The 26,787-nt window shown below is 39.4% G+C and overlaps 14 protein-coding genes across 14 annotated transcripts; 8 read left to right on the top strand and 6 right to left on the bottom strand.

Annotated features, from left to right (window-relative positions):
* Positions 1 to 509: 509 nt before the first annotated feature.
* Positions 510 to 2,398, top strand: V1514DRAFT_333158 (uncharacterized protein). Its single transcript, XM_066927995.1, has one exon. The coding sequence runs from the start codon at positions 754 to 756 to the stop codon at positions 2,140 to 2,142; it is 1,389 nt and encodes a 462-aa protein (XP_066782574.1). The 5' UTR covers positions 510 to 753; the 3' UTR covers positions 2,143 to 2,398.
* A 907-nt stretch (positions 2,399 to 3,305) lies between these two features.
* Positions 3,306 to 4,043, bottom strand: V1514DRAFT_320817 (uncharacterized protein; the record flags this gene model as incomplete). The annotated part of the gene is made up of 3 exons (XM_066926024.1): positions 3,306 to 3,487; positions 3,546 to 3,650; positions 3,707 to 4,043. 3 exons carry the CDS (start codon positions 4,041 to 4,043, stop codon positions 3,306 to 3,308), a joined length of 624 nt encoding a protein of 207 aa, XP_066782575.1.
* A 195-nt stretch (positions 4,044 to 4,238) lies between these two features.
* V1514DRAFT_333162 (uncharacterized protein) lies at positions 4,239 to 6,476 on the bottom strand. The gene is made up of 2 exons (XM_066927996.1): positions 5,025 to 6,476; positions 4,239 to 4,971 (listed from the first exon to the last, which is right to left on the bottom strand). Exons 1-2 carry the CDS (start codon positions 6,151 to 6,153, stop codon positions 4,283 to 4,285), a joined length of 1,818 nt encoding a protein of 605 aa, XP_066782576.1. The 5' UTR covers positions 6,154 to 6,476; the 3' UTR covers positions 4,239 to 4,282.
* Positions 6,477 to 6,616: 140 nt separating this feature from the next.
* On the top strand, positions 6,617 to 7,626 carry V1514DRAFT_282554 (FAR-17a/AIG1-like protein; the record flags this gene model as incomplete). Its single annotated transcript, XM_066925102.1, has 6 exons — positions 6,617 to 6,750; positions 6,812 to 6,840; positions 6,904 to 7,052; positions 7,109 to 7,290; positions 7,362 to 7,410; positions 7,477 to 7,626. 6 exons carry the CDS (start codon positions 6,617 to 6,619, stop codon positions 7,624 to 7,626), a joined length of 693 nt encoding a protein of 230 aa, XP_066782577.1.
* Positions 7,627 to 8,563: 937 nt separating this feature from the next.
* V1514DRAFT_320820 (uncharacterized protein) lies at positions 8,564 to 9,358 on the top strand (the record flags this gene model as incomplete). The annotated part of the gene is made up of 2 exons (XM_066926025.1): positions 8,564 to 8,900; positions 8,943 to 9,358. 2 exons carry the CDS (start codon positions 8,564 to 8,566, stop codon positions 9,356 to 9,358), a joined length of 753 nt encoding a protein of 250 aa, XP_066782578.1.
* Positions 9,359 to 9,405: 47 nt separating this feature from the next.
* Positions 9,406 to 9,849, top strand: V1514DRAFT_320821 (uncharacterized protein; the record flags this gene model as incomplete). The annotated part of the gene is made up of 2 exons (XM_066926026.1): positions 9,406 to 9,423; positions 9,652 to 9,849. 2 exons carry the CDS (start codon positions 9,406 to 9,408, stop codon positions 9,847 to 9,849), a joined length of 216 nt encoding a protein of 71 aa, XP_066782579.1.
* Positions 9,850 to 10,510: 661 nt separating this feature from the next.
* Positions 10,511 to 12,080, bottom strand: V1514DRAFT_333170 (uncharacterized protein). The gene is made up of 3 exons (XM_066927997.1): positions 11,984 to 12,080; positions 11,822 to 11,870; positions 10,511 to 11,458 (listed from the first exon to the last, which is right to left on the bottom strand). Exons 1-3 carry the CDS (start codon positions 12,012 to 12,014, stop codon positions 10,843 to 10,845), a joined length of 696 nt encoding a protein of 231 aa, XP_066782580.1. The 5' UTR covers positions 12,015 to 12,080; the 3' UTR covers positions 10,511 to 10,842.
* On the bottom strand, positions 12,081 to 13,972 carry V1514DRAFT_295665 (uncharacterized protein). The gene is made up of 4 exons (XM_066925421.1): positions 13,712 to 13,972; positions 13,183 to 13,608; positions 12,839 to 13,126; positions 12,081 to 12,770 (listed from the first exon to the last, which is right to left on the bottom strand). Exons 1-4 carry the CDS (start codon positions 13,829 to 13,831, stop codon positions 12,255 to 12,257), a joined length of 1,350 nt encoding a protein of 449 aa, XP_066782581.1. The 5' UTR covers positions 13,832 to 13,972; the 3' UTR covers positions 12,081 to 12,254.
* Positions 13,973 to 13,984: 12 nt separating this feature from the next.
* V1514DRAFT_333182 (coatomer epsilon subunit-domain-containing protein) lies at positions 13,985 to 15,331 on the top strand. Its single transcript, XM_066927998.1, has 4 exons — positions 13,985 to 14,511; positions 14,579 to 14,714; positions 14,810 to 15,048; positions 15,142 to 15,331. The coding sequence occupies exons 1-4, from the start codon at positions 14,084 to 14,086 to the stop codon at positions 15,248 to 15,250; spliced, it is 912 nt and encodes a 303-aa protein (XP_066782582.1). The 5' UTR covers positions 13,985 to 14,083; the 3' UTR covers positions 15,251 to 15,331.
* Positions 15,332 to 15,663: 332 nt separating this feature from the next.
* On the bottom strand, positions 15,664 to 16,930 carry V1514DRAFT_333187 (2,3-diketo-5-methylthio-1-phosphopentane phosphatase). Its single transcript, XM_066927999.1, has one exon. The coding sequence runs from the start codon at positions 16,804 to 16,806 to the stop codon at positions 15,883 to 15,885; it is 924 nt and encodes a 307-aa protein (XP_066782583.1). The 5' UTR covers positions 16,807 to 16,930; the 3' UTR covers positions 15,664 to 15,882.
* A 2,590-nt stretch (positions 16,931 to 19,520) lies between these two features.
* V1514DRAFT_343515 (S-adenosyl-L-methionine-dependent methyltransferase) lies at positions 19,521 to 20,390 on the top strand (the record flags this gene model as incomplete). Its single annotated transcript, XM_066929143.1, has 1 exon — positions 19,521 to 20,390. The coding sequence occupies one exon, from the start codon at positions 19,521 to 19,523 to the stop codon at positions 20,388 to 20,390; it is 870 nt and encodes a 289-aa protein (XP_066782584.1).
* Positions 20,391 to 20,420: 30 nt separating this feature from the next.
* V1514DRAFT_104447 (translationally controlled tumor protein) lies at positions 20,421 to 21,337 on the bottom strand. The gene is made up of 4 exons (XM_066924374.1): positions 21,267 to 21,337; positions 20,826 to 21,077; positions 20,603 to 20,757; positions 20,421 to 20,536 (listed from the first exon to the last, which is right to left on the bottom strand). Exons 1-4 carry the CDS (start codon positions 21,279 to 21,281, stop codon positions 20,452 to 20,454), a joined length of 507 nt encoding a protein of 168 aa, XP_066782585.1. The 5' UTR covers positions 21,282 to 21,337; the 3' UTR covers positions 20,421 to 20,451.
* Positions 21,338 to 21,599: 262 nt separating this feature from the next.
* On the top strand, positions 21,600 to 23,152 carry V1514DRAFT_333192 (fatty acid hydroxylase superfamily-domain-containing protein). The gene has a single exon (XM_066928000.1). The coding sequence runs from the start codon at positions 21,758 to 21,760 to the stop codon at positions 22,682 to 22,684; it is 927 nt and encodes a 308-aa protein (XP_066782586.1). The 5' UTR covers positions 21,600 to 21,757; the 3' UTR covers positions 22,685 to 23,152.
* A 530-nt stretch (positions 23,153 to 23,682) lies between these two features.
* Positions 23,683 to 26,183, top strand: V1514DRAFT_333196 (uncharacterized protein). Its single transcript, XM_066928001.1, has 2 exons — positions 23,683 to 24,886; positions 25,075 to 26,183. The coding sequence occupies exons 1-2, from the start codon at positions 23,795 to 23,797 to the stop codon at positions 26,059 to 26,061; spliced, it is 2,079 nt and encodes a 692-aa protein (XP_066782587.1). The 5' UTR covers positions 23,683 to 23,794; the 3' UTR covers positions 26,062 to 26,183.
* The last annotated feature ends 604 nt before the right edge of the window (positions 26,184 to 26,787 follow it).

Genomic DNA, 26,787 nt, shown 5'->3' on the forward strand with positions numbered 1-26,787 from the left:
TACAACCCAACTTTGGGTTTCAAAATTAACCAAACTTCTCTTGAATCAACGGTCTTTTTCTTATGTAGTCAACAACTTTAGATTATTGTAACTACAACATTCTCGAACCCGATGAATTGATGCATTTTTTTTTTTTTTTTTGACTGCCATGTATATTGTTATAGAACTAAAGCAAATTTGTACTAATTAGATTAATGGTTTATATAGTTAGCTATACAGACTTGTGATATAAAACTAAGTTAAATTCAGTTAATTGTAAAATATATGTCAACCAACTATGTCAACTAACCATACAGGCCGCGAATTTCCGTACCCTGTTACAATGTCATGCATGAACTATAAAACTATTATTCTACCTCCTAAACCCATTAATCACAGAATTAAATTTAATTAAACGTTAAAAACTAAAGTCAGCTACTAGTTGATAGTTATAACTCATGTCGATAAATTAGTCATATTGTTTATTTGCTTACCGCAACGACTCAAATTGCGTAGATAATGAAGGAATATGTAATTATGAATTTCAACAGATGTTTCCACCACTACGTTCAAAAGTCCACATACCTAGAACGATAGAAGTTATGATTAATACGATCGCATTAAAATTCATTTCTTCAAGGCACTGAAGCTTAATATGAAGAACCTTAATGGCAATTATACCCCTGAGATACTAAGGCGTTATCTGAAAGCAGTTGACCTCAAATGGAATTAATTCTTTCACTTTAGCTGTTGTCCTTATAGCAATTGCATCGCATGGTTTCATCTGACAATAATAAGCCATTGTACAAACGCTTGGTCGTGCTCTGTGACGGAACATGGCTTGATTCGCTCACACAGACGACGGTGCATCCGAGCAACGTGGCCCGTCTTTCTCGTGCTATTAGTACACTTGATACTCGCAATGACAATAACGTCCAGCAAGTCGTTTTTTACCAGGAAGGCGTGGGGTCGACTGGCATTTTGCTGGTCGATAAAGTACTCGGTGGTGCGTTTGGAACCGGCATCCTCTACCAAATGCGCCAGGCGTACGCGTTCATTGCGCTCAACCATAGCAAAGGCGACGAGGTCTTTTTTATTGGATTTTCGCGTGGAGCTTACATGGTCCGTGCCTTGTGTGGGTTCATGATGGATTTCGGATTGCTCACAAAAGATGGCATGTCTAATTTTGATGTCTGTTTTGATGCATACATGCGGGGCGGTCTCAGGGTGGAGCACGTACCGGGTTCGTATGATCTGATTGCCGAGAAACAAAAACTTCATAAAGAAAAGCAACTGAAATTACCTGAAGATGTGACTGTACAAGCGATTGGCTGCTTCGACACGGTTGGCGCGCTAGGGCCTCTACCCAGTCATTACGCGTTTCTCGATCAAAAATTGAGCCCGCTCGTCAAGCATGCGTTCCACGCTCTCTCGCTTGATGAGACTCGCAGGTTGTTTAAATCAACCTTGTGGTTTTTTCCAAAAGACGGTAATCATCCGCCAGACAAGTTCAAGCAAGTGTGGTTCAATGGCATGCACCTGAATGTCGGCGGCGGTGACATGAACCACGTGGTCAACGGCACGAACTTGCTGGATCCGGCAAATGGCAACCCGAACGTACTTTCTGATGGTCCCTTGATTTGGATGGCAACACAGCTTCAATTATTATTGAAAATTGATTGGGACTACTTAAAGCAGACGATCTTGCCGGGCAATTCCGAGGGTGACCAAACTTTGAGGATTGCAGCTAAGATTGAGTTGACTAATAAGTTAGCATATTACCGAGGCCCCTTTGTTGACAACTACGCTGGCTTGATTGGTATTCTCTATCGGATATTAGGTAAGAAGAGTCGATGCTATAACTCTTATATGCCTGAGATCAGGATCAGGCAACAAAACATTGGTGAAGATCAAGCGACAGTAACAAACGAGTTCGTGCACGAATCAGTCTCGCGCCGGTTTTTGATTTCTAAAATTAAAAATCCACCTTTGCAAGAATATTCACTCGTGTTGCCAAGTCTCGAAAATACTGAAAATGAGACCGTCCAGTCGGTGCAAAGTCAAGTTGACGGCAAGTCCGTCGACGTGGCATTGTTTGAAGGTTGCGAACTCGAGTTTTGGTCCGGGCTCGGGGTAAACCTCCGTTGGAAGCCTTCTCAATAAGAAATGTTGCCTTTGCACTGTGTTTTTGGGTATATTGTTCTTTTTGTTATTATCCGTCTTGTTTTTTGTCTTTGTTTGTTTGTGATCCTAAGGTTACCTGAAAGGACCAAACGTTTTGGTTAACTATTAAACAGTTTGTGTAATTTTAAGTTTTTTTTTAAAAAATTATATAACCAACATGCAATAAAATGAACTAAGAAATTAATAAAATAAGTTAAATAATTGTTTTTTATTTAGATAATTTAATACCTATGACATCGCAGCAGATTCGGAGGCGAGAGATTGTTAGAATGGTTGCAACTAACCGCTCTGCATGATTTTGTGGCTGATTATTACGCGTTGTTTCAATACTTGAACGTTTTCATGGTACACTCATCAGAACTTCATGAGTATGTTTCCACTGTCAGGACTTCTGCAACACGAAATATATACTCTTAAACGAACACGGAGGAAAAATATAAAGAAACAAAAAAGAAAAAAAAAACTTGCCAGTTTTACTCCACTCATACACTCCTCCTCACCTTATCGTGCCACTTTGTGTTTTCAATATTTGTAGTACGGGACCGTCATTGACGCATGCACTGATAACAGTAAAACAAAATCAGGTAATTTATGAAATTTCATGTCAAACACTTATTACACAAAGCGTTCGTCGGCAATGTCATACCCTAAGCGCCCCCAACATAGTAATTGCATCTGCATTTCCATCAAATGGGTCACCTTTAAATGGAACAAATCCTGTTGGCCTTTGTCGTTAGATACTCTTCTCGTATCTTGGCAATTCTATCTTCTTCCTCGGTATCGCCAGGGTTAACGTATTCTTAACACTTCGCCTGTCGTTATAACTCTGGCAGCCTTTCCTGGTATCTCAACTAGTATTCCTGCGTCTCGCCTTGGCTTGTACTGTTTCTGAGATTGTGGCTTTTTTCAAATGTCTTCGCGATGACATGCCGCCGCCCTGTGTCAGTGACACTAATGACTCTTTTATCCATAGGAAAATTTAAAAAGTCAGAAATCAGTGAAAACAAGGACCAAGCAAACCTTGCATACAACAATTCTGGGCGACATTCATCAATAGAACGCGTCAAGGTGTTGTGATACAACACGCCAAGGTCGCGTGACGGCTCCATCATGTGCACGTAGAATCCGGCAGAATCTTTTGACTATAACACAAACGCATGGTTATCAAATGCTGCATGAACATCTGATCTGAGCAACATCAAATTCCCTTGGTCTTCCAGTAACGACTCTGCTGGAAGGAGGTAATCGTAGTTCCAGCGAGACATGCGATTTCTAAAAAACCACTCTGACTCTGCCGGTGTGATAATATGAGCGACATGAATATCTGTGCAATGTGCCGTTATCAGACAGGGTCCTGAATATTCCGATATGGGGACTAGCACAAAAATGATCTGGCTCTGGAACCTTGGCCCACAAAGAAGGCATAACAGAAGGGAATTTCCAATCCTCGAAACACGTCACAACAGGCCATTTTGCACTTTGCCGACCTATTGCATGCAAGGTCAATTAAAAAGTTTACAAGAACTTCTTAATATTCAGATACCTTTTCGTGGCAAGTGATACCAATAATGTCCACTGGCCAAAACATCTTCGGGCTGAGGTTTTACACGATTTAATCCTCCGCGATCAGTAGCTAGCCATCCATCGTTTCTATTATTTGCAAAGATGGCGCACGCATCCATGAGGAGTGAGAAATGAATTCCTCCCGAGATGTAATCAGGAGCATATAACCTAAACAGTAAATCTGTTTTTTCATCGCAGCCAGGGTGGTGTATGTAGACGCAGTTTCTAACCGGATTCAAATCAGATAAGTAATGAAAAGCTTCATCGGTTTGTATGTTGACTTGATCCCGGTGCTGGATCGGGCCATAAAAAGACATTTTTCTTGCGGATTTAGCAAAGGAGATCGGGGGCATACTAGATAGCTATAAATATTCAAAGTCCGAACATGGTGGCTGTGATGATCATGCTTCATGGTTACTGTGACGTAATATAACGATGCATTATATCTAAAAAAACCAACGCGTACAAGAATAACAACCATTAAGTAGTTATATTATCATTATTAATTTATTGTTATTATTAACTATACATTCTGCATAATACTTGTCACGGGTACTTATTCTCCATTATTTATTGAATTTAAAATTTTTTTCCTTTTTGGCTTCATCTTTTTTTTGGCTCGATTATGATGTTCCATAATTCTATATTTGTTCTTTGATTCAAAGCATACAAAATATTTAATCACATTGAGTTGCATGGTTTGTGCATTCAAGTTCCTTGATACCGGTCCGACCGTGATAATCTCCGGAAAGTGGATCAGTTCTTTTGGCGGCAAAGAAACTTGACTTGGGTGACTTGACTGTTTATGCAAAATGGCTCCTTTATGTTGCAATACTGCTGTGAATTCGGTTGCTTTCTGTTCCAATATACTTCTTTGATTAACTATTCGACCGAGTGTAGCAATTTCCGGCAATGTTTTCATCGCATCCGCTGTTTTCACCATATTCACACAAGGAGGTACCGTTTTCAAATTTAACACCCTATCTTTGGGAATTTTAAAAGGCATTTGCGATGTATCTAATAAAAATGTAACTTTTGTCGCACATGAAGCTGCGTTATTGCGGTTTTGCACTGAACTTGGTACATCGTAATTTCTATACCGCATCCAAGTAGTGAAATTAAAAAAATTGTCAGTAACCGAACGTTTTGCGGTTTTTGACATCTCCAACTGATTTGAATTTTGCGCTATGAAAACCTTGCTCGTCTTCTTCTGTACGTCTAATCCAGGAATCCAATCAACATCAGCTATTATATGTCAGTCTAGCAAGATAAATCAAATTAATGTGAAATCTACATACGTATTCCAGTAATTTCCAAATTATGACTCGAAAACTTGCCGGATGCAATGAAATATACAACAGAAATCAAACAGATTGTGATAGGTAAATGATATCTTTTAATTAGAAGATTATAACCTAAACTTTGATATCTGGAAAAGCAAATGGTAATGTTGGTAATAATGGTCTCCAGGCGGTAAAACACAAAACAAGTTATCAATCCTAATATGAAAAAAATCGCTGATTTCCAAATTTTATAGAAATTAGATGCACTGCGTATTATAAAGATGACCGAGTTAGCGGTTGATGCGTGAATTTTATAAACGAATGAATGTAATCGGTTCCATTCACGCCTAACAATAGCTTTCAAGACTCTTGCTATTCTGCAAATAATCTGGAGAGGTTTTAATAAACCGTTATACAGTCTTGGCCAAAACGGAAGTATGTGACAAGTAAGCGCGGTCGCAAGTCGGGAAATACAAGAGAGCCGTCGCTTTGCTATGAAGAATGTTTTTTCTGCAAGAATCTCTGACTTTGTGATCCATGAGATCTTCACTGTCTCAAACAACAGGGAGGCAAAAAAAATATGATGATTAATCCAGCGGCAAGTTTGGCGAATACCTCTGGCAATTAAATTATAAGCTGGAGTCATTAATGAAAATCCAAAAAATATGGCCTTTAACACCATTTTATGCAATTGACTATTCGCATGACCTTCATTTAAAACTAAAAATTTGATTGCCATGATAGCACCATGCAAGCACTCAGGAGCTGAGAAATTTGTGTTCAGGCAGTCAAGACAATATTCGTCAAAATCGATATTCCTATAAAAACATGAATCCCGTAGTGACACTTGAGATAAAGCATTGGTTTCGTCAAGGCATTGATGTGACTTTGTTGATTTGAAAACTCTGAGGTTGCTTTTATGATCGTCATCGGTAGACAGATCCGGCACGGCACAAAAAATCTGGTCCTTAGTGCGATCATTGGTCGAGACGGTAAGACCTAATGTGTTGTATCGATAAATAACATAGGCAACAAAAACAAATACGTTGTATGTCATGTACCAATTAATCATAGTGGTTATTGGCTCGGCCATGCCAGTGTGATATTTCCGGCATGGCCCGTCATCGTCCCAATTCAAGATCATACCACACGGCTCAAAAAAAGCAATTCTAATAACAAATTTCCAATCAAATAAAAAACAATTAGATAAGTTAAGTGAAAGACACGATGTATATTAGTGAATTGTATGTATTGAAAATAAATGGCAGAGGAAATGCGATCGAGAGCGCGTAGGAAGAAAGGGAAAACGTCATTTGTTTACATTTTCACCCCAGAACGGTATTTTGTGACATTACGGACTCCAGGTTCTCACTCTTCTAGCAATCATTTTTTTATGGCATTCTATTTCATGAAAGTAGTTTAAATAAAATCCCACGTATTACAATTTCTAATTTGAACGATTTCAATGGAATAAAACCGTAATAACTCAACCAGGGGCCTTCATGTGCCATTTTCCAAATGCGGTTTTGACCCCCTGACCAGTACCCGTTAAGTATACCCCGACAACGTTAACCAAATATACATTATTTTAAACGGGAATTGCAAATATGACTACTAGTACTATTTCCCGGCCGAGATTTAAATCAAAATCTACGGTAGTGTACCTAATTGCGATTGTGGTGTTTCAGGTTGATTTCTTCTTTTTGTTGTCGAGACAACTCCCTGACGGGCGACGTTATGGGTAAGTCAAATTTTTTTGCTGTTCAATGTATAATTTCGCTCATGAATAAATTATTTTGCAGTGGTCAATTTCAGTATTTGACTAATCTTGGTGAGTATTTTTTTTTTGTGAATTCTATGCTTGTCAATGACTGATCTGTGGCAAATCCATTAGGCGTTACGGCAAGTTATCTGACCGTCATTCTCGGGTTCTTTGCCAATTTGACTGGATCAATTGAACTACTATTGGTCAAGAATCGTATTCTTTTAGTTTCATGTCCTGTTGAAGTTTTAATTTCGGTTCTTTATGGTGGTCTTTGTCTGGTATGGTTTCATCAAGTCTTGAATACATATTTATATAGCTGACATTTCTTTCTTAGATTGATAGAAGCCTGGTTGTTCCAAATGACTTGACTGTTTTTCTTCCTGTTTATATTGATTTTGGTCTTCATGGGTTTCCTGCGATTGCATTGCTTATTGATTATCTTGCATATTCGCCAAATTGGGAAATTAATAACATTAATGCTTTCACGATTTACGCTACAGCTGGTGTTGGATATTGGTAAATGATTTAAATGAGCACATGATTTATTTTTTTTGTTTCCATTTGCTGAACAACTTGAATATTTCTAGGCTTTGGGTGCATGAAGTTTACCGTCACAACAAAGTATTTCCGTATCCGGTAAGTTAATTTGAGCATCTTGACTTTGAAACAGATAGTATTGACCATTGGATCAAACCTCATTAGTTGTTGGATCTCACGACGAAATACCAACGGGCAACTATTTTTATTGCATCAATCTTAGTGTTGTTTGTCGTTTTCTTTTTGCTTAGACAGGTTCACGAGTTTTTAAGATTAGCGCGAAAGCCTACTTTAGAGTCAAAAAAGGTAGATTAACATTTGATAAAAATATTTTTTTTGCAAGATATTAGGATTATTTCGTTTGGTCGTTTGGTCGTGTTGTAGTTTTGTCTTTTCCCCGCATGACTTCATTGTTGGCGAAAATTGGCATCAAACACAGAATATATGCATGTAGAGGCAAATCATTACATTAAGAAGTGATATCTTCGATACTTGAACCATTTTAATTTTTTAATTTTGTTCTGCATTTGCTTCGTTTGTGACGAAAAAAAGGGATCCCAAAAGATGCCGATTCACTTTGTATACTTTTGTATCGTAATGGTTTAATTCTTGTTCATTTGTCTTGTCTTGTGCTTATACGGATGTTCCTTTTAGCTTTTCTCTGGTCATCGTCCCAAAGTTAGCACACTCGCCTCCACATCCCCTTCCGGCTTTGTTGATCGATCTTCGCCAATTAACAGCATAACACTGTCAAGTTTTTTTTTTCCGCCCTTTACTTCTGGCCTTCACAATTCATCCTACGTGCCATTGCTTTTCATGTGCTTCTTGATGTTGCCTCACATTTTTTGACTTCGTTCCACCATCCGTTTTTGTGACACGATATGCTTGACAACATATCGCAATGCGTGAGACGCGTTTAAAAACAGATTAGAGTCCACACCATTCCAGTCATTGAATTGAACCGAACATTTTCAGATATGAAGCTTGCAAGCTTTGCATTGCTCCCCAGTTTTCATTTCAAATTGATCAGCTATCTTTAGTACTTTACAATCACTGTAAAAAAAAATTCTGCTGCAGTGATTTCATCAAAAAAACCACGCCACGTGGATATCGGATGCTATTACGTCACAGTAACGAGTCTCCATGTTCAGACTTTGTGCTTTGTTCTTGTTTTTTTACTAAAAACTTACGTTGCATCATATTTATGGTAATCTGGTTTGCTCTCGGTCTTGTTTGCTAAATTCGCAAGAAAATGTCTTTTTATGGCCCGATCCAGCACCGGGATCGAGTCGACATACAAGCCGATGAAGCTTTTCGTTATTTAGCAGATGTGAATTCGACCAGGCACTACATCTACATACATCACCCTGGCTACGATGAAAAAACAGATTTACTGTTTACAATATATGCTCCTGATCACATCTCGGGGGGACTTCATTTCTCACTTCTTATGGATGCGTGCGCCATCATCGCAGATAATAGAAACGATGGATGGCTGGCCACAGATCGCAGAGGATTAAATCGGGTAAAACCTCAGCCCGAAAACGTTTTGGCTAGTGGACATTATTGGCATCACTTGCCACGAAAAGGTGTCTGAATATTATTTAATTGACCTTGCGTTTAATAAATAGGTCGGAGAAGTGCAAATTGGCCAGTTGTGACGTGTTTCGAGGATTGGAAATTCCCATCTTCTTTGCCTTCTTTGTGGACCAGGGGTTTACAGCCAGAGCATGATGCACACTCAGTTGCTCCGGTAACATCTGCAGACGCCGTCCGTACAAGAGATGAAGTCTGCCGGATAACGGCACATTACACAGGAACTCAGATTGCTCATATTATTCCACGGGCTGAGTCAGGATGGTTTCTCAGAAATGAAATGTTTTGTTGGAACGACAATTATCGCCGTCAGGATGAGTCGTTACTGGAAGACCAAGGGAATTTGATGTTGCTCAGATCAGATGTTCATGCAGCATTTGATAACCAAATATTCGTGTTCTATCCAAAAGACTCTGCTGGATTTTATGTCCACATGATGGAGCCGTCATGAGATCTGGGAGTGCTCTATCATAACACATTGGCGCATCCTATTACTCAATGTCGCCCAGAGTTTTTGTACGGAAGGTTTGCCAGGTCGTTGTTTTGATTGATTTCTCGGTTTTTAATTTTTCCTATGGATAAGACGGCCATTAGTGTCACTGCCAATGGCCGGCGGAGGATCATAACAACGAGCACAAATGAAAAAAGGCGCACTTTTAAGAAGAGGAAGGGCCAAGATGCGGGAATACCAGGGGGGGCTACGAAAGTTAAAGGAGTGTTGCGAAAAGGCAACTCGATTTACAGGCGAAGGGTTATGGAAATATTAATCTTGCCGATGTCGAGGAAGAAGATCGGGTGGCTAAGATACGAGAAGAGCATTTTAAACGACAAAGGCCACCGGGGTTTGTTTCATTTAAAGGTGACCCGTTCAAGGGAAATCCAGATGCACTTACGGTGCTCGATCGCTTAGGGTACGACATTATCGACGATAACTTCATGTAATAAATGTTTTGAAAGCAGTTTTCTTTTTGACTGTAATAAGATGATTACAGAAATGCTGTCATTTGTGCTACTTTTCCTTTTGTGATTTGGGAATAGTATGTTCGCATAAAATTCAATACAGAATTTAACTAAAATGTACCTTTGAATAATTTATTTAATACCACTTTAAAATAGCCATGTATAAACAGCAAAATAGTACAATACGGGCCTGAACGGTTAAACGATTTGACTGGGGTTTCTTGCTGTACCTTGATTTTGCTTTTTGAAGGTGAATGTCAGCCTTGATGATCATTAATTTCGCATATTAGTTTGCGAGATCATTTTTGTGATATTGTTTATTATTTAGTGGCTTGCTGCTGAGTACGGGGTCTCACTCATCTCATTGTTATCTCGTCAAGCCACCTGCTCCTTCTTCCTTGCCCAGTTCAAGTAATTTGAGTGTCTGGACTCTAATTTACACCATTTTACGTCCGGCGTTACATGAAAGCATTTGACTGATGATTTGTTATATTAAAATATGCAAAGTATTTTTTAATAAAGCGTATGTTCAATTGAGTCGTACATTTCAGAATTCATATCACTACGCAATACATGTCATTGTACGATCAACATTTATTATCACATAACTATTAATAAATAGTTATTTATCGACATTAAAGCAGCCATTTCAAAAAAAAAGAGTTGTTTTTAAATGATGCTTAATTTAATCTACTAAAAATAATATAAAATGAAAAATAATAATAATAATAATAATAATAAAAAGACAAGCTACGCCAGTAAAAAAAAAATAAAATATACAATGTAAAGATGAATGTAAGTTGTTGACCAGTTTGCATTATAGTAAACTTGCAAATATAATTTGGATAGAATCAAACAGAGAACGAACAAAACACCAAATTTTTAAATTAAAACAAACTATAAAAGACTACCCATTTATCATTACACAAAAAAAAAAAAATAAAAAAAAAAGAATTCATTTCAGGGAAAGTTAGTTTACAACTTCTGCATGGCAGCGATATCAGTAGACTGCACATGGTCCTCGTCTTCCTCAATAAGGTTTTGGAGGTCTTCAAGAGAAACCTTATCGTCTTCAACAACCAAGTTGATCTGAAGCTTCTTAATACCGTAACCAACAGCGATAAACTGGTGAGCACCCCAGACTAAACCTTCAACCTCAAGGTTCTTGACATTGGCCAACAATTCGTCAAGGTCAGTCTCGTCATCCCATGGCTTAACATCAAGAGTGACGATCGATTTGGCAGCAGGCTTGGGACCCTTGGCGGCCTTCTTAGCAGCGTACTCAGCTAATCGCTCAGCCTTCAACTTCTCAGCCTCGGCATCTTCTTCCTCATCATCAGAGCCGAAAAGGTCGACATCCTCTTCGTCTTCTTCCTCAGCTTCAGCAGCAGCAGGAGCGGCAACTTCTTCAACTACAGCAGGGCCGAAAGTGGTGACGTCAGCGGAAGCATCACCTGGCAGAGCAGCAGATTCCTCAGCAGAGTACGAAGCAATGGTGGCGTACCAGCGTGCAGCGTTGACGTACTTCTCAGCATCAGGGGCAGAGCCAACAGCCTTGAAAACAATGGCATCGGCCTGGGATGGCTCGAATCTAATAATTCTCATTAGATTTAAATCCAAAAAAAAAAATCATTTATGCCGTCAAACAAAACAAATAAATCCAAGTAATTTTTTTTTATAAAATTTCAGAAAATGTGAACAAATTGGTTGTGTATTCATTCTATTGCGGGGTCTTAAGCCGCTATCATAAACACGGACCAAAAGTTTTCATCATTAAAAAAAAAATTTGAAAGTTATCTGTTTCATACTGGTTGAAACTGCATGGAAAGAGAAATCTTGCCCAAAAAAAAATCAAAGTAAAAAAACAATTTCGATCTTACAATTCTTTTCATTTCCAAGATGTTCTCCATACCATCCATTGACAATCAAGATAAAGAAAAAAAAAAGGACTTACCCAGATATGAAGGATTCCTTCAAAAGGAATTTGTTAAGGGTCAAAAGACCTAAATGAATTGTAAGAAAAAAATTTCTTCGACCAACTGTTTAGAAGACACCAATGCGGACACATTCAATGCAATCTTCAAAAATAAATAAATATTATAAAATAATATCTTACCAGCAGCTGATGAGAGATCACCGAAAGGCATTGTGTTATGAGAAATGTTTTGACAAAGTGTAAAGAAAAAGAGAAAAGAGAAAAAAAAAAAAGAAAAAAGGGCCACTTCAGCGGTTAAAAATTTTGTGGTTAGCGTGGTCCGCATAACTGCGACGTGTTGTGGCTCTTATTTTTATACCCTAATGGGAACCCGCCGGATTATATAAGCACCACAATTTTACTGGTGAGGCACCAAACAAAAGTTACCCTTTTAAACGTCTATATACATATATTACTTTAATGAACCTACTACTAGTTCTGCTGCATGCTGTCCAGATTCATAGGCTCCTCCAATGGTGGCAAGCAATGATGGCGTAGTGCAATGCTCACCGGCAAGCCAAACCCTTTGTTCGGGGAAGCCAGCTCGTAATGTGTCAATATCATTCTCACCATCAGTCAGTCCGATTTGAAAATTTGAATACGAACCAAAGCCTGCAAACTGATCTTGTGACCATGACGTGCTCAAAACCGCATTAGGCGAATGAAGCTTGTTGGTCTTGTCAAATCCAGGAATGCGTGAGTAAAAAGGTTGAAAGAAATTGATCTTTTCATTATCCGTGCGCAGGTTTAGAAATGCAATAGACATGTCACCGTAAAGATAAAACAAAAGCACGTTTTGAGCGTATGGTTCTGGCAAATGTGCAATTGAAATCGCAGTCATTGGCCATTTCTCCGTACTTGCATATTCAGGACCTAAGAACTCCATGTAATCCTTGTCCCAAAATTGCACGGGAAACCGTAAGTATGCCTATAAGTATTTATAAATAAAAACCATCATCATTATCATGAGAAAGCACTCTACAAGGGAAGTATTACTTTCTCTAAAGTTCCATAGCCTAATGATCCAATAGCTCGCCTGGCTCTGGTTGGTAATTTGGGTGAGAATCTGATTGTGTTATGCTTTAAGCACCCTAGCGGTATTGAACATACCACGGCATCAAACTCATGACGTTCTCCCGAGTTCAATTCAACATAAACTGATTTACAAGCCGTCGTAATACCTTTAACAATGGAGTTCATGTACACATTGCAATTAACTAAGGCTTCCCTGGCAATGTGGTCGAACACTTGTACGCAACCACTAGCAATAAACAGATTTTCTCCCTATATATCGATTATAAATTTTAGACTCAGCATGTTCAATAAAAAGTAGTTTGTACTTCTCCAGGTTCTTCTAACATTGCAAACTTCACACTTTGCTCACGAATGTCTGTGCCCGTATAAAATCCAAACACCTCAATGGCCAGCAATACATGTGCTTGAGTTTCTTTATCTCTAGGATAATCAATTTGCACTCTTCCGCTTACGTATTGATAAAAGCTAAGATCGGGATCAATCGTATCCTTGTGAGCCTTGGAATGCTTAATCGCGAGCTCGACATACTTCCACAAGTATTGTTCAATCTTTGCCACTTTGTCATCAGAAAAAGGTGCACCGTCTGGTGATATTATCAACCCATTATCACCCACATCATGTAATTTTGCAATTTTCTTGCAGAATTGGGATATCGGATTCGCATCGGTATTACCATGAAGCCAGTTTGGGCCTAAGTCTAATGGTTTACCCAATTTGTTCGATTCGGCAACCTGTAAAAAAAATAATTTTTTTTATAAAGTAAAATTTCTTTTAGCATTTATATTGCCTATACAAAGTCATTTTCATGTGGTTTATAAGTAATGGATTGCTCACACGTCCGCCAAGTCGATTCCTGGCTTCAAAAACTGAGACTGACATGCCATTGAGACTTAGCACTTGAGCACAGCGAGCTCCAGCAATTCCCGCTCCAATGACTGCCACATGCTTCGCCATGAGGAGCAATTGAACTATGTCGATTATACCAGATTATCGCAACTATTTATCATATTTACATGATACTGGCGAAAAGGCAGTAATCCGGGTAACGTTCGACGCAACTAACTTAAGCAGCAACGGCCCGACTAACATTGATTACATACATAACGACTTGTGTTGACATAAATCATCAACAATGGATCCATTTTCAGATGCTGGAGGTTAGTATATGAATATTAAATGTCGAGAGAATGACAGAAAAAAAAATAAATGAGTCAGCTGAGTTGGACTAACTTGTCGAATAACCGTATCGAATCAGAACTCTTCGCGATTCATAACCTATTTTATCAAGGAGCCTACAAAGATGTATTACTGCAACCAATTTCAGGATACAGTGATACGACGATAGTACAAGCCAGGATTTATCATTATCGAGCACAGATTGCACTAGGTGACGCCGAAAGTGTGGTTGGAGAGCTGGATGATACTGAGGGCAGTGCCGCGTTGGCTGCGGTCAAGGCATTGGCTTTGTTCAAAACTGGTGATCAAGATGCTAGTTTGGAGATTGTTGAAGAACTTGCAGAGACTGCGAGTGATGATGCAAACGTACAAGTTTTGGGCGCGGTCGTGTTATATTTATCTGGCAAGATTGAAGACGCGTTATTATTATTATCCAAGCATGAAGGAAACCTTGCTGCGTATGTTTGAAGGCCGATGATAGTTAATCGATTAGTGCATGCTAATTTTTTTTTTTGGTGTTTGCAGCGTTGCATTGATTGTACAAATCAGACTGGCACAGAACAAGGTTGACCTTGCTCTTAAAGAAGTTACACAGGCGAAGAAATGGGGGCAAGACAATCTTTTAGTCAATCTGCCAGAAGCATGGGTTGATCTTCAACTTGTGAGTTTTTTTTTTTTTTTTTTTTTTTTTTGCGGCTCTGTTTCAATAAGGTGAAATGATGATTGGCATGACTAATGATTATCGTGTTAAACTAGGGTGGTGATCGATACCAAGAAGCATTCTACATCTATGAGGAACTCGCCCAGACACCTTCCTCATCAAATGCGCGAACATTTATCGGCCAAGCGATTGCAAATATTCAATTAGGAAGACTACCTGAAGCTGAAGATGCATTAAACTCGGCACTCGAACGGGAGAACACAAGCCCCGACGTGCTTGTCAATGCGATCGTGTTGTACATCCTTCTTGGAAAGGATTATTCACAATTTTTAGAGTAAGTGCATTTTATTTGAATCAAAATTTTGAGCCAAAAAAAAAAAAAAAAGCCAAGTAAGCGAGTTTAGACTGATGTGTTTTTTTGTTTTAGGTCATTGACTACGATTAATTCGGAACATCCGTTTTTGGCTGACTTGTCTGAAAAGAGCGACTTCTTTGACAAAAGTGCAGCCGAATATGCTCAGTTAATTGTAGAATAAGCAAGTTTATGTCAATTTTAGTAAATCGTTGCGATAAAATTTGAATATTGGATTCATCATGTATTTTGATATTAAATTAAGTATTAATGTTACATTAAGATTCTCAAACAAATTAAAGGCATAATTCACCACACTAGCTACGCTGCTTTATTACCTGTTTTGTAAATTAACCCGCAGCGACGCAACCCCCGAAATCGATACAAATAGCCCTTTAAGTCCTACCCCCTCTTGTCCACATATTTTGTTCAACTGAATTCTGTAATTGAACAGTTTTGTTTCGTTTATTTTTTTTCATGTTGGAAGCAGCTGTGCTATCACAATCTGCTTATAAACGTTATTGTGGCATGGTTTCAGTTACAATTTACACAAAACGTTTGAACAATTATGCAATTACGCAATTGACTAACTTATTCAATCTAGAAAGAAATATTTATATTCCCACATCTAATATATTGTGTTCAGAAACAATGCAAAATAAGAGTAATAATAATAATACATATTTCAGGTAAGAAGTAAAAAAGACGAAAGCCGAAAGTAACACCAATAACCCAAGTTATATGCGAAGAGTACAAGATTTTGTACCATATTTATATAATCATAACACGTGAAAATAAATAGAAAAGACCGCTGCTTTAAGCGATCGTGATGGTCTTGCCAAAATGAGAGCTTATCGGAGAAAGATGAGTCTTGTCCGTTCTTCTCGATTTCCTGGTGTCAACGTTGCCGAAAAGTTTATGTTTTGATGACGCGATCGTGGAGGAAGAAGTGGCTGATCTGTTTGCAGGCTTCTTAAACCGTTCAAGATCACCGGAATCGAGGATTCTGGAAACTTCATGCTGGACATCGGCAAAAGTGTCGAAGGGGATGAAATCGATGGAGTGCTCAATGCAGTATTCTTCCAATCGCAAGCCATGCCGGGCAAAAAGAACGTCGGCCTCACGAGCAGCAGGCAAATCAGAAACACCATCACCAACAAAGATGATAAGAGGAGACTTATTTTGAGGAAGTTGCTTGCGAAGCTGGGCACGACATTCTTTAATTGAAACCGACTTGTCATGACCAAGTTCATTGTCGTGTCTCCAAATAGGGATCCATTTTGTGCCATCAGGAGAGATTTCAGCATCGTTTGAAATGATACCAATTCGATTTGAAGCATCTTCACCAAGAAATTGATCCAAAACTCCACGAAGCACTGGCTTGAGACCAGCAGAGATAACGTTGAACGGAACGCCTTCTTGAATGCAAAAATCGTGAAATTCTTCAAAGTCGGCATCAATCTCAAGATGGTTCTTCATGTCTTCCATGGAATCGTCAAACGTGACAGTCAAAGAACCCCACATTTCTTCAGAAGCATCGCGGAAGGAGCGAGTGCCAGTATTGATTTGATGGTCAAGATGTTCGCGATGCTTGGCACCACAACCATGCTTGTCAAAGAGAACATGACCGGTGTCTTGCATGAAAATGGTACCGTCAAAGTCAGAAAAGATAGCAACATCACTTCTTGTTGGGTGATGTGTAACGGAGGACGCGGTACTGTTATTTAATGAAGAAGACATTGTTGAAGATTGGTTGATTTGTTGGATCGATTAATATATTACTTGTGTTGAAGGAACAAGGAAAAGGTAAGATGATTGATGACAATGGGAAGAAAAAAAAACTTTTTGCACAGGGAGGGGGGGGACCCCATTATTTATACAATGGGACGACGAAGTTGAAGAAGGGCGACTTAAATGGGATCTACGCCATCGTGAAAGGAAAAGCCGTGAAGAAGGCAACCATGACGGTGAGCACGGAACGTACCAGCACACAACTATTGAACTTCCCTTTTGCAAGGAAAGTTTTGCGTTGTGACTTGGACATGCACTAAGCCTAATTGGGATTAATTTGAGGCTTTGGCGGTTCCTGCATGAGTTTAGTCATTATTAGGTTTACCTTGCTGGCTGCGCGGCAAATGGAAGAAGAGAGAAAATGGCCCAAAAAAAAGGAAGTGGCGTTGTGTGCGTTTTATCTCAGATTTCCTGTTTGTACCTGCTTTTTCTGATACCATGACGTTTTCTTTTAGATAAATTGACGTTTGAACACTGTAATTGTGTGTGTCCTACGTACGTAAGTTTGTCATTGTCACCGGCTTGTGATTGGTGATTGATCGTGCTGCTATGTGTCTAAAAAGAAACCTCAGTCCCGATAAAAAGCCAAAGCCAACAGAAGCAAACAGAAGGCTCGCTTGCTTATCGCTAAGAAGGGTAACTTCCTTCTTTATGTGTGTGGGGGGTGGAGGCGAGCGCGAAGGCGCGGCACGCCGATCTATATGACGTTTGTATTTAGAGTTTGTATTATTACAGTTTGGCGTTTCATCTTTTTACCCACGGGGGAAACTTGTGTGTGCTTGAGCAATTTCCCACTTTGTCAAGAACAACATATTTTTTACTTTTAAGAAATTAATCAAGTCAAAGAATTTATACGTATCGTCTTCGGGAAATTTGACCAGTTTGAACAACCACTTGTTACGCGCAAGAGCTCTGACGTCATTACCATGAATTCTTAATGACGTCATACTTACCACCAACAAGATAGTTAGACAACTGGGCTTAGTTTTTGTCGAGCTCAATAATGTGTGTTCGATCCACTGGTTGGGTGGCCAATAATAATTGCACATGTATTAATTACCATAGCATTTGATTTGTTGAAATAAGTTTTGACTTCCGTTTAAACGCGCGCGCAACGTGTCAAACCAGTTTTTCGTTTTGTTTAAAATCATCACATTTCTTCGCCTCGTTAAATGTTGAATTTTTTAATGTTTCTTGTAGATAGATATTCTGTAAAAGAAAAAAAAATACTGATTCGGCTACAAAAGACGCAAGCAGCAATTTTTTTTTTTTTTTTGCAGACAAACTCATCAACCATAGATAACATGTACTAGAGAATAATAAAATTAGCATTGGATTGGTATCCGCATGGTTTCGGTTTTTACTGCATTTTCAAATTCATAATGATAAACGAGAAGGCATGTGTGCAACGTCAATAAACAAACAAATTGATTGTACTTATCGAGTCACAAAACGGATAACTTTTTTTTTGTGACTTTGTTGTGTCTCGGCAGAACTTTACCGTCTAGAAAGTTTGTATGCTACTTATTTCGGTTTTCTTGCTTTTTTTTGGACGATCTTTCTAGTTACGGGGCTTGCCTTGTTGGGTATTGCTTGTTGTTCGGCCAAGCCACGAATCGGAGGTGGCGGCAGCCGAAGACGTTGCAGCGCCATCGCCATCCACCTTACTCAAGCAAAGCATGTTGGCTTGTTTACAAGATGCATGATTAATGAGAATTTTAACAATCGAGCACATATCTCATTAAATCAAAAGTGTGTACAGATTTTTTTTTCGTAATTAATTAATATTTTCCTTGAATCATAGTGGTGTGATATTCAGCGTGTTGCGTGCACTGGATCTCAAAACAACGAGTACTTATCTGTAGGCTGAATAGAATTAACCTTTTTAAAAATATTAGATCGGATGTTTGATAATATCCGAACAACGCGTCACCGACTTGGACGACCAAGAAGCCGTTAGTTGAAATCAGACACCTTCTTTGGTCCAAAACGCATCTTATTTCGGTTTGCGCCTGTTATGCAGTGCAGAAGGACGGGCGGTTAGAGACATGGTCAAAATTAAAACATGTTCACCAAGTTATACATGAGCTCACGCCTCCCAAAAGTTTACGCGTCTCGATTTAAATAACTTGCCTATGAAAGAACCTTGGCCCGTTCTTCCAATGCAAAGAACCTGCCAATTGCGATTTAAAGGTTCAGTAAACACCAATGTGAGACAACACTAAAAGACAGATGGGATCCAGGACCTTGAAGAATGTAATTAGGAGTATTTTCAGGATCGCATGTCCATTCCACCTTCAGTACCTCCGTGTGATACAAACGAAGAGGACGTGATTTATCCAATCACCAATTTTCATCATACAAGTTAACAACATGACTAATACTTTGGTCCCACTAGGAATCTGAATAATCCTAATGTTAGAACTAAATGACTTGTGGTGAATATCGGCATGTTGCATTCAATCAATTATTTGCATGGACAGCGCGGAAAACAGACTGCGACTGCGGAGGCCGATATCGGCGAACCAAAAGCCAACTCCACAAAAAATATAAATTCGACTTCGAGCACTGCAATAAATATTTAATCATATTTTTAATAGTTTGTACAAGACTTGAAAATAATAGACACATTTTTTTTTAAATTATAGATCTAAACAGCCAGAATGACATCTGTTGCCAAAGAGCAAGACAACTGGTCTGCCAAACAGTACACGCAAACTGCCGCGTTCGTTCCAGTTCTTACGAGCAAGGTTGTGTCTTTGGTTGACTTAAAACCTGACGATGTAATTCTTGATTTGGGTGCTGGGGATGGAATTTTATCGATTGCTATTGCGTCCAAGGTTAAAACCGTGCACGCAACTGACAGTTCGAGATCCATGGTCGAGTATACTCAACAGCGAATCAACGACGCTGGCGACGCGGCCAGGAACCTGACCACGGCCGTCGTTGATGCCAGATTTATCGGCCAAGCAGGACTCCCGCGAGGCGTTTACAACAAAGTTTTTTCTAACGCAGCATTGCATTGGATCTTGCGTGATCAGGCGACAAGAACTCAAGTGTTTAAGGACGTGTACGACCTTCTTCCAACCGGCGGCCAATTCGTGGCCGAGTTTGGTGGTCACGGCAACGTGGCTGAAATCTACACCGCAATTTCGAGCGCGGTTCGCAGGCAGTGGGCCAAAAAGGGCGGCATTGATGGCCAAGAGGTCACTCACGAATACATTCGCGACAACTTGTCGCCCTGGTTTTTCTCTGATAAGGAAACTACGTTAAAATATTTAACTGATGCCGGATTTAGAGTACAACATCTCGAACTCGAATATCGGCCGACAGAATTGCCCCAAGGCGATGATGGAGCTCGAGGATGGTTAGACACGTTTGGATTTTCATTTTGGAAAGGCCTGACTGGTGATGAGAAAGAGCAAGTGATTCAAGAAGTAATCGAAGCATTGAGGTTTAGCGCGTTTGTTGAATCAAGAGGCGTGTGGGTTGTCGGGTATGTTCGACTCAGGTTCAAGGCGATTAAGGATTAAAAAAAAAATAAAAAAAAAAAAGAGAGAAAATATTATTAAATAACAAATAAAAAAAACAAAATTAAAACTTTTCTTCAACGAGACCATGCTTCCAGAAGATAACATATGGAGTGGTACCATCCTCACGGTAGTTAAGGAGGACAATCCTAAAAGTAAAAACCATAAGCATATATAACTCCAAGTAGTTTAAAACAAAAAAAAAAAATTCATACATTGCCTCGGGATCCATGCTTTCACCAGTGTAGAACTCGTAGTCCTTGAAGTTGGCAACGACCTTCTTGATGTAGGCCTGGGCACCCTTCTCGAAAACAGAGACGGCATCAGGGTTGGTCTCCTGCAACTTGGCCTTGACTGACTTCATGTAGCCCTTTATTATTGTTAGAAACCACAATTCTTTTTTTTTTTAAAAAAAAAATATTCTATGACTTGATTTACCTTGATGTAGGTGAGGTAACTCTTCTTGTCAAATGAAGTTGGGGTAAGTCTGAAAGAATATACAACGTTGTTGACAACCTCGACACCTTCCTCAAGAGCTTCTTCAGCATCTTCAGCAGAAGGGTTAGCACCAATATCAACATCACCGCCCTGCTTAACCTGAATGTTCTGGCAGTCAACCTCAAAGACAACGTTGTCAACGAGCTTGATGTCGTAGGCATCAGAGATCAACTCGTCGTTGGAGATAATATCCTATCAACCGTAGTATTAGCATTAGAAACAAAACAAGACAAGACAATACAAAACAAAAAAAATAACTCTTCTTGTTTTTTTTTATCTTAAAAAGGGACACAGAATGCCCTATGTTGTATTGACTACTTAGTGTAGGAGAAAATGAAGAACAAATTCTTGTTGATAAATAAAAAATATTCTTTCACATACCTTGTAAAGCAGCATGATGTATTGATTTGAGTGGTAGTGGTGGTGTAAAAAGGGAGGAAAAAGATTGAAAGTGACGTTTAAAAAAAAAAAAATTTAAAAAAAAAAAGAAAAAAGCAATTTTTTTTGCGCCCAATCTGCGGCGCCCGTGCGATAAACTCCATTATTAAGTTAGAGACGCTCTAGTAGTATTTGTTGCGTATAATGGTGTGTAAAACACAAAACTAGGCTAGATTATTCTAGAGAGCGCAAACATGTGCACGCAAAAAGCATAAAGTGCAATCATTCGTGTACGGTATGCAGAAACATCCCACTTTTGGCGTAGAAAAGTATTAAACCAATTCTGTTTAAATAAATGTAAAAGTCAGGTCTTATCGTTCGCTTGTTATTTTGTGCACTTTTTGAATGTCAAATATATACTAGAAAAGTTTTAGAGAAATTTGGCGCCTAGTTGATAACCGATATTGTATCGCAGTATTACTTTCAAGTCAATAATGGGAAATTATAGCAAGTTGACAACCGCATTTCTGTCTTCCCCGCCACCGGTGTTTGAGATTGGGAAGAAGGAGTCATTACTGGCGTCCATTCCTGATGAAATACTCGCCATTGCTTTGCCAATTATTACTTATTGGATAGCGTCAATATTTTTCCACATTATTGACATTTACGACGTGCTAAGAAAATACCGAATTCATCCGCCCGAAGAAGTCGCTTCACGAAACAAGGTGACCGTGCGGGAAGTTATTCGTGATGTAATTTTGCAACAGGTTATTCAGACAATTGTTGGGGTTCTTTTAATCGTATTTGACGAGCCGGATTATACCGGAATGGAATCTTACGAGATTTGGAAATTGGCACATGCGATTCCGTTTTTGCCATTGGCCATTATTGAATCCGTGTACTGGTACGGCTTTCCTGCGGTTAAAATCATTTTCGCTTTTTTCATTTTAGATACATGGCAATATTTTCTTCACAGAGCAATGCATAATTACAAGTATCTATACAAGGCTTTCCATTCCAGGCATCACAGGTTATACGTTCCATACGCGTTCGGAGCATTATATAATCACTGGTTTGAAGGTCTTTTGATGGACACTTTAGGTGCCGGAATCGCATACAAGATTGCCGGCTTAACCGTTCGCGAATCATTAATCTTTTTTTCGTTTTCAACTTTAAAGACCGTTGACGATCATTGTGGGTACGCGTTACCGTTTGATCCGCTTCAGATAATATTTCAGAATAATGCTGCCTATCATGATATTCATCACCAAAGATTTGGCATCAAGACAAATTTTTCCCAACCTTTTTTCATTGTTTGGGACAAATGGCTGGGAACTCAGTATGCCGGCACTGTCAAGCAGACATTGGAAGCAAAAGAGCAGGCTGGCATTTCTGAAAATGAGACCAAGAAAGATCAGTAAATGATTTAATTTAGTTTAAATCAGTAAAAGAAAAAAAATATGAAAGGAGGTTCGAAAAGTACATAATATTACATCTCTCACGTTACATGTACCAACACACTCTGTCAATCGTCAAAAAGCCGGAAAAAAAAATAAACCAGTCTTTGATATATAATCAAATGATACTTTTTTTATGGATACATGCATACATGTGTACTTTTAACTTGGGTGTTTTAAAGTTTTGTTCTAATAATTTTTTTTTTCTTCTTGAATCGGGATAAATGTCATATACAAACGGTGGATTTTGTAATTTTAATAAAGGAAAAGGTTAGTTGGGCTTTGTATCTTAATTCATCTGCTTGAAACGCACTTTTTTTTTTTACTTACTACTTTTTAAATTTGAATTCGAATTCGAATTGAAAAGAAGTACATTGAAATGGTATTTTAAATGGGTGTTAATTGTAATAAATTGGGTGTTTTTTTTGTTTATTGTGTGCCTTTTTAGCGAAATTCATGAAGTTTATGAATATTACCCGGCCTGCACTCCTTTACGCACTGCGCCAATTAATCACAATCATTTTACAGGCCGGCGCAGCCGTCCTGGTTGATTTGATATCTGGCAACATTCACATCTTACCAATTAATATTTTATATTGTTTTTGATTGCGATTGTTTAAATTTAATTACTTTTGGGACTTGAAATCCCTTTGGTTAAATTTTTTTTTTTTTTTTTTACTGAGCAGGGATTAAACATAGACAAAGGAACCCCACATCCCATAACTTTTAGCAAAAACTAAACTTATAACATTGTTTTCCAACAATTTTTTTTTACAAAAATGGGATTTGGAGATATTATGAAAAACGGTTGGCATCCGGAAAAGCAATCTAGTTCGTCATCATCATCTTCGTATTCGTCAAGCAAAAATTCAAGTGGTGGAGGTTTTAAAAATTTGAAATTTAACTCTGCTTCAATCTTGTCAGGTGGTTCAAATTCAAATAATTCAAGTAAGCATTACCGGTTTTTTTTTTTTTTTTTTTTTTTTTGTTTTGTTTTGTTTCTTAAAAAAGGGGGGTTGGCACATGTTGGTGAATAACGTGGCAAACAAGTTAATAATTGGCACTTGAATTAAAATGGATCGGGTCTTGTTAAAACATGTTCATTTAGATGCCGAATATGAAGGAAGGACATCGTCCACACCGATTTCTTCATTAAAAAATCCAAATTTATTTCCTCCGCCACCAAAACATCGTGAATTCCATCCTGATGCTGGATCTGCTACAGTGTCTCCAGAATATAACTATCTGTATCAGCCAGCTTATGAGCAACAACAAAAATTACGGCAACAGCAACAGCAACAATACCATCCAAATAATGTATATCAGCCTGGTCAGCCAGGAGTTGCGCAACAGCCGCCGGTATCGAACGGCGTGCCGTCCTATCAGCCAAGCGTGCCAGCGCAACCTGGCTCTCAACCGCCGGTTATCTATCAGCAACCATCAAATGGCTATCAACCACAGCCTCAGGCACCGGCACCACCATACCAGAGTGCAACCCCCTATGCGCCACAACAGCAGTACGCTCAACCAACACCTCCGCCAAGTCTGCCGCAGCGATCGCCGCCTCCTTTGCTTCCGCCGAGAGGTACGGTTTCGCCAGCGTACGGACAAGCTCCGCTATCGCAAGCAGCATATTCTCCTCAGCCGGCTCAGGCACCGGTTGCAGGTTATCAACCACCATATTCACAATCAATACCCCAGCCACAAGTTCAACCTCAGTACGGTAGTCAACCTATTCAGTCTCCCCAGCCGATTTACTCTCCTGCTTATCAGGCGCCTCAACAACAAGCCATTTCACAAATTTCAACACCAACATCAACATCTGAAGCAGGCAAGCCTTTTGTGAAAGGACACGGCTATTCACAATCAGTGATTCCCGGGGCCGATTCAGCCTCTCCACAATCACAAATTCCAGTTGGATTCCCGCCTCAGCAAGCCAACTTTGCTGCTGAAATTGCCAAGGCACGAAATCCAACAACGTCAGGCAATGGTGGTGGAATTACTGGGCAAAGAGTCCCATCTGGCCATCGGCCAACTCAGAGCATGTCTGCTGTTGGCAAAAAACCACCGCCACCTCCACCCAAGCCCAAAAATCCTGCACTTCGCGGATCACCTACGTCGCCTGTTCCAAACCAATCTTTTTCGTCATCTAATGGGTACGATAATGTAAGGCCAAACTGAAATTTTTTTTTTGGGTCGTGTTTGAAAAGATACTGCTTGCCAATGCTTCATATGTATCTTTGGTCAATCTCGTCTTTTCGATTTTGCTTTTTTTTTTTTCTTACATTTTTGGCGTTACTTGTTGCGATGAATACATTGGCTAACATGGCCCTTTTTTTTTTTTTTTTTTGTAGTCTCGCAAGCCGCCACAAATAGCGACCAAACAGCAAGATGGCAGACCGTTGACACAACCTGCAGGTAATCTGAATAAGATCGTATCAGTCTCCGGAGCACCTCCAGGGCGTAATCCGCCACCGATTATAGCATCTTCCAAACCAGTGCCGACATTACAAGCAATTCCGACGCCGGTAGCTACGCCTCCCACGCCGGCACAATGGGCGCCTCCGCAAATCGATTTGGAACTTGAAAAGAAATGGTATAATAATGGCGCAAGCTCGACACAAATAAGCCAATGGCCGGCATTCCTTACCGGATTGACGTTTCAATCATCAATTTCGATTCAAGGCAGTCAAAAGACAGTCATATTGGCAGTCAGGTTTAGTGATTTATCAAGGTCAAAGTTCAGGATTGAATCTGATTTACAAAACCCGTCGGTTGCGGCAACCGCGCAACGGATTGATTTCCCACCACCGCTTACTCCGAATGATGATGACCTGAATGCGGCCAGTTCCGCATTTGGTGAAAACGTGGCCAAATTTGCAGAGGCAAATTATGGACGTCAAGTTGGTGATGGAGAGTGTTGGTCGTTAGCTAATGAAGCACTTGCTAATGCGGGGGCGTTGAAAAGTGTAGGATTGATTCATGGCGTGTCGATCTGGGAAGTTAACAGCGGGCGAGTGATTCGTGGCCAAAAAAATGTTCTTCGACGAGGTGACGTGTTGCAATTCAAATCTGCCAAGTTTAGAGAAATCAATCTGGCAGGCGTGGCCGAGGTTAAAACGGTCGGCGCACCCGATCACACATCCGTGATTGTCGCGATAGAGGGAGTTGGCGCGCAGGAATTGCAAATTGGGTTGGTCGTGTTGGAACAAAACGTTAACCACGTGCGAACGGTGCAGCAAGGCAGGCTTGATTTTCAATATTTGCAAGAAGGCAGTGTTATTGCGTACAGGCCGTTTTGGAATGAATGGGCAGGCGTGTTGGATACTACATGGCCATGAAAAATGCATGGGTTTTGATTTTTTTTTTTTTTTTTTTTTTTTGGTGGATGTTTGAATGTTGTGAAATCGGGTGTGGAAAAATGATCAATTGTTGTAACGTACGACGGTTAAGTGCTAAGCACAATAGATAAAAATAAAATGAAACGTATCATCCAAGTAATAACAGATCAGATTCTTAAGTTATATTTACTCGAAAGTTTTACAATCAAAGGATCAAAGGAATGGAACATAAAAACGCGTGCGCAAGGAACGACAGCTGATTCGTTCAATTCAAGTATGGTGCTAGGCCTGTGGAAGCGTAGTAAGCAAGTCAACATGGAGAAGCACATTGTATAGCCATGAATATACACAACCATAATATATAAATATGCATGTCCCATGCCATATCGTACTACGCTTGTTTTTGTTCGAAATATGGCTTGACTATCGATGCTCAACATTTACGCCCCCTAAGTGGGACGTGGCGAAAACACGTGATACATTTACACTTGACTTTTAACGACGAAATCTTGTGGCCGGACATTGCTGTTCGAATTGTATCTACATAACATATGGGCATGGAATAAACACGCAAAACAAAATTGTGTTTGGCACGATGCTTTGAGATCGTGTTACAAAATTAAAATAATTCATCATATTCTGTTTTGGTCGTGGATGGAATGTGGGTCTGTTGATGGAGAAGTCTTGGAATCGAAGTACCTGAAATTAGATTGCGCTTGATGATTC

The sequence above is a fragment of the Lipomyces japonicus genome (assembly GCF_038497905.1).
Source record: "Lipomyces japonicus strain CBS 7319 unplaced genomic scaffold V1514scaffold_27, whole genome shotgun sequence".
NCBI lineage: Eukaryota > Fungi > Ascomycota > Lipomycetes > Lipomycetales > Lipomycetaceae > Lipomyces > Lipomyces japonicus.

Bases quoted from the DNA above. Each gene is read 5' to 3' on its own strand.
- V1514DRAFT_333158 (XM_066927995.1), top strand. From the start codon at position 754: ATGGTTTCATCTGACAATAATAAGCCATTGTACAAACGCTTGGTCGTG.
- V1514DRAFT_333162 (XM_066927996.1), bottom strand. From the start codon at position 6,153: ATGATCTTGAATTGGGACGATGACGGGCCATGCCGGAAATATCACACT. The intron at 4,972-5,024 runs GTATGTAGATTT...GACATATAATAG, and splicing joins TTTGGAAATTACTGGAATAC to CTGATGTTGATTGGATTCCT.
- V1514DRAFT_333170 (XM_066927997.1), bottom strand. From the start codon at position 12,014: ATGCCTTTCGGTGATCTCTCATCAGCTGCTG. The intron at 11,871-11,983 runs GTAAGATATTAT...CAATTCATTTAG, and splicing joins TGATCTCTCATCAGCTGCTG to GTCTTTTGACCCTTAACAAA. The intron at 11,459-11,821 runs GTAAGTCCTTTT...GAGAATTATTAG, and splicing joins AAGGAATCCTTCATATCTGG to ATTCGAGCCATCCCAGGCCG.
- V1514DRAFT_295665 (XM_066925421.1), bottom strand. From the start codon at position 13,831: ATGGCGAAGCATGTGGCAGTCATTGGAGCGGGAATTGCTGGAGCTCGC. The intron at 13,609-13,711 runs GTGAGCAATCCA...TTTTTTTTACAG, and splicing joins GGAATCGACTTGGCGGACGT to GTTGCCGAATCGAACAAATT. The intron at 13,127-13,182 runs GTACAAACTACT...ATCGATATATAG, and splicing joins TGTTAGAAGAACCTGGAGAA to GGAGAAAATCTGTTTATTGC.
- V1514DRAFT_333182 (XM_066927998.1), top strand. From the start codon at position 14,084: ATGAGTCAGCTGAGTTGGACTAACTTGTCGAATAACCGTATCGAATCA. The intron at 14,512-14,578 runs GTATGTTTGAAG...TGGTGTTTGCAG, and splicing joins CATGAAGGAAACCTTGCTGC to CGTTGCATTGATTGTACAAA. The intron at 14,715-14,809 runs GTGAGTTTTTTT...GTGTTAAACTAG, and splicing joins CATGGGTTGATCTTCAACTT to GGTGGTGATCGATACCAAGA.
- V1514DRAFT_333187 (XM_066927999.1), bottom strand. From the start codon at position 16,806: ATGTCTTCTTCATTAAATAACAGTACCGCGTCCTCCGTTACACATCAC.
- V1514DRAFT_104447 (XM_066924374.1), bottom strand. The intron at 20,758-20,825 runs GTAAATCAAGTC...ACAATAATAAAG, and splicing joins GTTACCTCACCTACATCAAG to GGCTACATGAAGTCAGTCAA. The intron at 20,537-20,602 runs GTATGAATTTTT...TTTTACTTTTAG, and splicing joins AGCATGGATCCCGAGGCAAT to GATTGTCCTCCTTAACTACC.
- V1514DRAFT_333192 (XM_066928000.1), top strand. From the start codon at position 21,758: ATGGGAAATTATAGCAAGTTGACAACCGCATTTCTGTCTTCCCCGCCA.
- V1514DRAFT_333196 (XM_066928001.1), top strand. From the start codon at position 23,795: ATGGATCGGGTCTTGTTAAAACATGTTCATTTAGATGCCGAATATGAA. The intron at 24,887-25,074 runs GTAAGGCCAAAC...TTTTTTTTGTAG, and splicing joins CATCTAATGGGTACGATAAT to TCTCGCAAGCCGCCACAAAT.